The sequence below is a fragment of the Engystomops pustulosus genome, chromosome 6, assembly GCF_040894005.1.
Source record: "Engystomops pustulosus chromosome 6, aEngPut4.maternal, whole genome shotgun sequence".
NCBI classification, from domain to species: Eukaryota; Metazoa; Chordata; class Amphibia; order Anura; family Leptodactylidae; genus Engystomops; species Engystomops pustulosus.
The window spans coordinates 35,022,721-35,031,743 of record NC_092416.1 but is presented as its reverse complement, the minus strand read 5'-3'; the positions used below and the strand labels follow the sequence as shown (position 1 = coordinate 35,031,743).

Sequence of the window (9,023 nt, the reverse complement as noted above, 5' to 3'; positions counted from 1 at the left end):
CCTTGAATGGAAGGTCAACCTGTGGATGCAAACTATATGGAAGGAATATAGTGTACGAAAAGCTGTCTTAGATAAACAATATAAGTTCCAATATTTGGACCAACCTCAAGCCGATGCTGGAAGTCTCAATTTTATTGACCTATTTCTTAGTCAACCTCATTCCACCATGGCCTCCACAGCAGTCTCATGTCTGGTAAGGAAACCATTGCTGCCTTTGCCCAAATCTTTGCATCTTTAATGTATGACTATTAATAAAACACTCTAGGATAATTTTGGGGGGATTTTTATTAAAACAAGAATATTCTAATACTTTATTTAACATTTTCCACATTAAAACGAAAAATTCCATCGACTGTCTGAGCAGCAATGCTCTTCATTCACTCATTTAATATAAAAAATGAAATAAAAAATGTTCCCCTTCCACAAGCATTGTTATTTACTGTAAATAATGACGGAAATATATCAATTACTATGTACACTAAAGGGCAGGAAGTAGTTATAGGTCAACAATACATCGCCCTATAGAATGGGGTTTAGTATAGATGTGGTAAGATGGTTGATGGATGTGGTAAGGCAGTTCCCGAAGAAGAAAGTCTCCATAATGGTGGCTTAATCTTGTAAAATTTTCAAAGCTTATTTTGCACCTTTGCCACCCAATACCAGTACAACGATGAGTCCAACAACGAGCAGGAACATTGCGATAGATAGTAAGACTGTGATCACCACCATGCCACCACTACGGGCAAATGTAGCGGGAAGGGTTTTAATAGCTGCGAAAAAAAGAATAGAAAAACCAAAGTTAACTTTATGCCAAGTGTGAACATGTCATGTAATCTGTGAAATGCCCATTGAAATTTCTGAACTGACACCATTAAAGTGAGTTGTGTCATATTAGAACGTATCACCTGTCTCACTACAAAAGATACTACACACTGAATATTGTACTTCCAATCAGCAACCACGAGTGACCACCACCTGGGTCCACGTACTTATTTCACTGCTGATTGGATGATATGTGTAGGATTTTAGGGTGTCTAGCGGTTAGGATCCTATAACGATCACTTGAATGGGGCACCTATGACTAAATGAAGCATTAGTATATGCGTGATCGCTTTGGACTTGAAGAAGACTGCATCACAGCTCAAGATTAGATGAACAATCTGGGGTCTTTATTCACCCATCATGTGACGTTTCAACTGCCAAAGGAGTCTATATCTAGCATGATGTTTGATAAAGACTACCTTGGATGTCGAAACATTGCATGATGAGTGAAAGACCAAATTGTTCATCTAATCTTGAGCTGTGATGAAGTCTTCTTCAACAAGTGCTGAGAAGAATTTCCTTTCCTGAACATCAAATTGATGGGAATCCATCTCTTGGCATCTTCACCAATTATCTAATTAAAAGTGAAAGGATCAGCCGAGCTAATAGTGCATGAATATGAGGGGTCCGCTGAATGCCATTTCATTCACTCGGAGTGGGAGAACCCTAAGTAAAAGGACATCAACCACCAGGATGAAAGACTGTATGCAAATGAGGCCAAGGGGCTCCAGGTGTTAATGGAGCCTGGAGCCCCTCAGGCTAATTTGCACACATTCCTTAATCCTGGTGGTGCCCTTTAAAGCCCCAAAGCTACCCTACTGACAGTTTTAAAGAATATGGGAGACATTTATCAGGGCTTGTATGCCATTACAGCGCCGTAGAAGCCCTGAAATAATCGTAATTGATAACGAACTGCATGAGCGGGTCGTGGTCGGTGGACAGCGGTCTAGAGCGGGGAAGTTCCTGCACCAGCATCGGCTTATGATAAATCTCCCCCTATCCCCTGAATTGTGGTTTATCCTTTATGGGATGCAAGTAGGATAGAAGTCCTAACATTGTACTAGCATTACTAACTGTAGCTTCTCAATCAGAATTATTTTTATTAACATGCATTTATTTGTATTGTTACGGTTTTCTTTTACACTTACGATTTTGAGTTGTGAAATTGGCTCTGTCGAAAGTGGTTGTGTCAAATACATACTGCGCCCTGTAAAATAAAAGGAATTAGAATAAACGACAGAGATACCAGAATTTCATGTTATGAATTGACAAAATAAATCATGATGTTTCATTGGATCAAAATAAATTTCATTTTTATTAAATGAAATTATAATTATTTTTTTTTTAAACAAAAAACGCAAACTAATAAAGTGTCAGGGATACTTACGAGTACGCAGAACTTGCATTCAAGCCTGTGATCTGGTAACCCACATTTACGGTATCCATGTTGCCATTTTGAGCATTGTCAACTACAATAAGATTGCGCTTCAAACGACATTGTGGGACATTAATAGGGAGATCTGCAGATACAAAGTTGACTATTGTTAGAAACCCAACAAATAAAACAAAAGCAATAAAAAAACAATGGAAAGAAATATCTAAATACATGTTTCAGAGTGGGAAAAAGAAAACAATCCCGGAGTGCTACTTTCCTTCACACCTATGACTGCAAAGGCATATCTCCTTAAAGGGATTGGCCACTAATATGAAAATGACTAGGGTAAGAGGTTCCTAATAGGGTCACCCATACTGTACTTTCCCAAGCAAACCCCCTATTTAGTCCTTAGCAGTAGGACTTGGGACTTACTGTGAAGTCTCATGTTCTCCAGACATTCAGTGGCTAAAGCGGCCATGCAGGGTCGGACTGACCCACTGGTGTGCCTGTGAAAGCACCAGTGGGCCCCGACACCTGGTGGTACGCCCCTTTTTCCGATCAAGAATTCAACTGTGCCCGGTGGAGTTGAAAGCAATGCTGATGCAGAGAGCTATGAGCTCTCCACATCATCATTGTGCCTCTCTGCTGCTGTGTGTGCAGCAGGTCGGCAGGCGCAATATGATGATGATGTCATCGTCTGCCGGCTTGCTGTACACAGCAGCAGAGAAGAAGAGGAGCTGCTGGGGAACCTGGAAAGGTGAGGATGTGGTGTTTGTTTTAACTATGTTACAAAAAGGAGAGGGGGCCACACTAAGACAGGGGAAGATGAGGGGGCCCCACAAAAATATTGGGAGATAAGAGGGGGTCACATTTAAAAAGAGGGAGATGAAAAGGGCCACAAAAAGGGTAAAAATGAGAGGGGCCCAGAAAATGGGGTCAACAAGATGGGAGGGGGTACAATGAGAGATGGAGTTGTGAGAGATTAGAAAAAGATGGGGAAATGAAAGAGGGAGATACCAGGGGTCTCACAATAAAATGGGGAGATACATAGGGACAGCATTAAGAGGAGGGAGGTGAGAGAGGCCATAAATAAGGGGGGGAAGAAAGGGGGTACAGAAGATCAGGGGGACCCACAAATAGAGGGTGAGATACAAGGGGGCGCACAATGAGAGGGAGATGAAAGGGGGCCCATAATAAGATTAGGACATACAAGGGGGCAACATTAAGAGGAGGGAGATGAGAAAACCACAACTGAGAGGGAGAACAGAAGATGAGGGGGGGGGGGGGGGCAACAAGATAGGCGAAGATGAGAGTGGGTTAGAAAAAGAGCGGGAGATGAGTGGGATACCAGGGGACCCACAGTAAGAGGGGGGTGAGGGGTTACAAAATGAGGGTGGGGGGTTCAAGGGGCAATATTCAGATAAGAGAAAAAATCCTACCTTGAATCCGGGTATTAGATGAATCGAATACATATAGTCTCCCAGTCTTCCCAGAGAATGCACAGGAATCAGGCAGAGCTATTATCGCAGAGTTAGCAAAGGGGTTGATGGGAAGGTTATTGGCAAGAGATGTGACATCTGTAAAAAAGAAAAGATGGAAAACGGTAAAGAAATAAGTAAAAACATTTTTTTTAATAATTTTGTGTTCAGCATAAATGACTGCCATAATCATGTCCGTCATTAATTCCATGGAGTATTGTGTGTGATATCATTTACCTTGTAATATAAAGACGCCTGGATGCCACATACTATTAGTAGTAGAACATTGCATAATGAATACTTCTTCTATAATGGGGCCTGCCCGGATTTCCATCAACATGTTCAGGGTTTTGCCAGGCACAATAGTATTTTTGATGGCATCTACAATGGAGACTTCTACTGGAGTGAGTCATGAAAAAAACCTGAGTTTGTTTGAAACGCGTTGACTGATCTTGCCTCAGTGAGGAGTATTACACTATTACACGTGGATTTTATGGATAAAGAAATAAAGATTGGATGAAGAAACTTTTACAACTGGTGCCTAAAAAGCTCTCCTTTCTTGTTATGGAACAGTTTGTAAATTTGGAGCGTCCCTTTAATAAAACAACTCGATACACAGCCACAAGGCTGCGTTCCCACATTTCGGTTGAATTGTGTACTCCAAATGCGATGGAAATGTAACGTTACCTTAGCTAGTGGTCATGGGTGGAAACTTTGGATTGCGTCTCAAAATGCACCATCTTAAAACCAAATATCTAAATTGCTTGCAACAAAAGTCACTACACCCAAGTGCAAATGGCCAAATTGGGTCCGATTAGCCAGTGTCACTTGACTCAGTAGTGTTAAATTTGGCATAATTGCTCTAATACTGGTTTCTGAAAGCACCTCATAGCAAATAACTTAGTATCTACATAATAATGGCCAAGGCTATAAGGAGTTTGCCAACGTCCTGAAACTGGGCTGCAGCACGGTGGCCAAGACCATACAGTGGTTCGACAAGACAGAATCCACTCAGAACAGGCCTCACCATGGTCAACCAAATAAGTACACATCCCTAGTCTCATATCCAGAGGTTATATGAGTGTTACAATCATGCTGCAGAGATTTCAGGGGTCAGTGCTCAGACCATAGGCCTCACATAACATCAAGTGGGTCCTTCATCCCAGAAGGAAACCACTTCGAAAGATATGTACGAAAAAGCCTGTAAAAGGTTTACTAAAGACAAGAAGAAGACTAAGGATATGGATTACTGGAACCATGTCCTCTGGTCTGAGGAAAACAAAGTGCTAACGTTGGGTGCGTTGATGGGGAGATCCACGAATGTGCACCAACAATGCCAGTAGGAGAGAGGAGATAAAAGCGCAAGTGATTCAAGTGCAATCTACTGGAAGGGAGATATATTTGAAAGAGTAAGTCTCACCTTTTCCAGTACTCCTCGACTCTGGTCTGATGAGACCAAGGTAAAGTTATTTGGTTCAGATGGTGTCAAGTGTATGTCAAAGGAACCAGGTGAGGAGCACATATACCAGGCATGGTGTCATGGTTTAGGGCTGTGTGATTGCTGCTGGCTGCGGGGAGCTACAGTTAATTGAGGAAACCATGAATACCATCATGTGAAGCCAAAATGAGTAGAAACTAAGGCACAGGGGGGTATTCCTATAAGATAACTTCAAACACATCCAAGATGGACGACCACTCCCTTGCTAAAGAAACTGAGAGTAAAGATACTGAAACCACCAAGCATGATTCCAGGCCTGAAACCCAATGGAACATCTGTGGAGCATCCTCAAGCTGAAGGTCTCTAATATCCACCAGCTCTGTGATGACATCATGGGGGAGTAGAAGAGGATTCCAGTGGCTATAACCTGTGAACTCTAGTGACTTCCATGACCAAGAGTGATAAGGCAGTGCAGGAAAATAATGCTGGACACACAAAATATTCGCACTTTGGGCACAATTTCTCAAATACCATTTAGGTGTACTCACTTTTGTTGCTAGCAGTTTTAGACATTATTGGCTGTGTGCAAGTTTTTTTTTAAGGGCACCACAACTTGACACTGTTACACAAGCTGCACACTGACAATTCTGTTGTCCCATGATAAAATAAAATATATCCAAAAATGCAAGAAATGTAGTCACATTTGTGAAATGCTTTGCTCTATAAATGGGGGTGCCTTTACCTGGAAAGATGACTGGACATGCCGAATTTCAATATGCCCAATATTATATTCTCATTGGATATAAGCCAAAGTTATCTAGCAGATAACGTATCTGGCTTACTCCTTTCTCCCTACTGAGGACAAATGGGCATGGACAGGGGAATAATTAGGGGAATATAGGGAAATTTGGAATCATAGAGGAATATGGAATAATTGCTTTCTAAGAAACATAATTAATGTGATGTAAATCAGTGTTCTCCAAATACATGACCGATTTCCTCTGAATGATATATTGAAGCAATATATAACTCAGAGAGTTATTTAGCGGATATAACTGTATAAGATCTAAATATTACATTTAAGATTTCATAAAAATATCACAAAATGCTCCAGACTTACCTCCATAGGCAGTGGGGATGAAGAGAAGCAATGCAGAAAGCCTCAGCAGTTCCATGGTGCGTCCTGTAGTAGTTTGCCGCACTTGTTCCCAGTTTGTAAATAAAATGCCCAAAACATAGATACCCGTTTAACAAGTGAGTTTCACCTGCCCCGCTCCAACCAATCAGAGAGCAGCTGGGGGAAAGAATGTGGACATGCTGGAAAATCACCAATCCATACACACCCTGACCTCAGACAACATACCTTGTCCCCCCTATCTACCACCCATATCTGCCCCTCTCCCTCCCTTATTATAATACAAAGGGCTTGAATGGATATTCAGTTTTTTTATCACAATATTCCCATTCTTTGCCTTGTTTTACCGTAAAACATGAATAAAGTTATTGGTTTACATCAACCAAAAGTTTTTGTTAAAGTTATTGGTGTAAGATTATATAAAAGCACCAAACCTAAAGTCAAAAGCTTGCAGGTCCTAGCTGAAATCTACAAATAATGTAAAAATCTTGCATAGTGTGTATCCTGGGCTGCAAACAATGGACCCATGTGTCATCCATGTGTGAGGTTCCAGCACCCGCTTATCACCCATCTAAACACATCTGCGTTTAGGGTGCGGTCACACGTCGTGTCTACCGCATGCGTTTCAAAGCGCATTGCAACAGCTGGGGAGCGATTTGCCTAATTAATCACTTGTTAACAATTGCAGTTATTAAATGCAACTGTTAAAGTGATGTTAACACATGCTTTAGGCTGGTGGCACACAAACATAAATGCAGACCAAGCTGCACCCATGTTTTGCATTAAATTAACGAAAAAAACACCGGCGGCTCATACCCGATCGCAGGCGTTTGCATAGAAACGCCGATGCCATCAGGCCGAGGCCCGCCCCGGTGGGCGCGGCTTTGTCTGCGTTTGCGTGTTCAAATGCAGACAAAGCGGTGCGTGTGGCACCGGCCTCAGGGTGATGCCACACATGGCGCTTTTAGTCCGTTTGTAGTCAGTTCTTAAGCATGCGTTTTCAGTCCGTTTAAAAAAGTATCCATATTTGACCGTCTACCATGCGTTTGACTCCCTAGAACCTGTTTATCTATTAAGATAATCTGTAAAAACAGTCAAAAACGCCCAAAAACGGATGCATTTAAAAACTAGCTGAAAACATGTGTTAAAACGGACCAAAAAACGCCACGTGTGGTCCGTTTTTAAGCAGTCCGTTAAAACACGCATGCCTTAAAAAACGCATCCGTTTTTGCCCAGGTTTAATCAAGATAATTGGTAAAAACTGATGCGTTTTTAAAAAATGGATGTGTTTTTAAACGCATGCGTTTTTTAACGGACTGCTAAAAAACGGTTCTCTTGATTGCTTGGGGTCCCGTTTTAAAGGGCACCTACCACCACAAATCTACCTATAAAGGTAGATCGGGTGGTAGGTGGATCAATGGGATGTGAGGATAGCCCTTTTAAGGGCTAATCCTCACGTCCCCACACTTTTTTGTTAACTTTTATTAAACTTGTATGCAAATTTACTTATGCGGCTACTGAGGCGTGGAGTAGCCGCATCTGAGGTTACACGAGGCGGCTACTCCACGCCCCGGTAGCCTCTTTTCCCCTCCTACTCACCATTTTCGGCACGCAGCACCGCGTAGCTGCGCGCCCTCGTCCGGCGATCCTGCCGTCTGCGCATGCGCAGAAGAGTAGGCCCGCGCCTGTTTCGGAGCAGTGACCGCGCAGGCGCGGGCCTGCTCTTCTGCGCATGCGCAGGTTCCCTTTAAGCAGTTAGGCCCCCACCGATCAGGTTGTCATCCCCTATTCTGTGGATAAAGGATAACACATCAAACTTTGTACAACCCCTTCAAAGCTGCAATCATTTGCATATGAACTGTGTGTGCAGTTTCACATCACCAGGGTTTGCTCAACTTTATTTCCACCCCCAACTGCAAGACTGTCAGCATCGCAGGGAATGTCACCGCACCGGTCCGTACAGCCGCATTCTCCCAGTGAGTATGTGACAGAAACAGCGCTATGTGAATACCTGGCATACCACAAGGACACAAATACGGTAACTGAACCATGGGGGTTGGGTAATGATCAGGCTGATTTTAATTTTTTTTTCTTAAAGGGGTTGTCCAATATTTTTACAATATCCCCTATCCACAGGGTAGGGAATAACATTGTGATCAGTGAGGATCTGCCTAGTTGCTGGGCAGTAAAAACAGAACCCAATTCAGAGTACATTGGCCCCGTTCTCACTAATGGGTGGAGCGTCAGTTTTGCACAGTGGTGTAACTAGAAGCTGATGGGCCCCCAAAGTCTGTGCCAGGTCCCCAACTATAAAGTATGGTTTATAGTAATAGTCTTCTCATATGGGAAAGTGACACCATAAGCGCCCCCTAAACTCCACCACTCACATAGAATTGAATGGAGCTGCAGGACGTGTGCCGGTCCTGATGCTACACTCATTAGTGATAACAGGACCCCATTCTCTGTATCCCTGGGGTTCCCGTTTTCATGATCATTGGAGGTCCCATTAGTTGGACATTCACTGATAACTTTGCTATCCCCTATCCTGTGGATAGGCAAAACTAAAAACCTGGGACAACCCCTTTGAGAACATAAGCAAAAATCTCACCCCTAGAGACAACTGATCATTCAATTCAAGATTCGATTTGCTGAAGCATATTGGTCGGAACCGATGTGGAACCTATTGTTCAGGAATTTTTTATATAACCCCTTTAGTCCTCCAAGGCACTGATTCTTTATCAAATGGTCCGCTCTCATTCTGTTAATGTTAGGATC

At 42.6% G+C, this 9,023-nt stretch overlaps 1 protein-coding gene across 1 annotated transcript; it reads right to left on the bottom strand.

Moving 5' to 3' along the window:
• Positions 1–267: 267 nt before the first annotated feature.
• UPK2 (uroplakin 2) lies at positions 268–6,390 on the bottom strand. The gene is made up of 5 exons (XM_072113229.1): positions 6,234–6,390; positions 3,637–3,774; positions 2,210–2,342; positions 1,971–2,029; positions 268–770 (listed from the first exon to the last, which is right to left on the bottom strand). The coding sequence occupies exons 1-5, from the start codon at positions 6,286–6,288 to the stop codon at positions 634–636; spliced, it is 522 nt and encodes a 173-aa protein (XP_071969330.1). The 5' UTR covers positions 6,289–6,390; the 3' UTR covers positions 268–633.
• Positions 6,391–9,023: the final 2,633 nt, after the last annotated feature.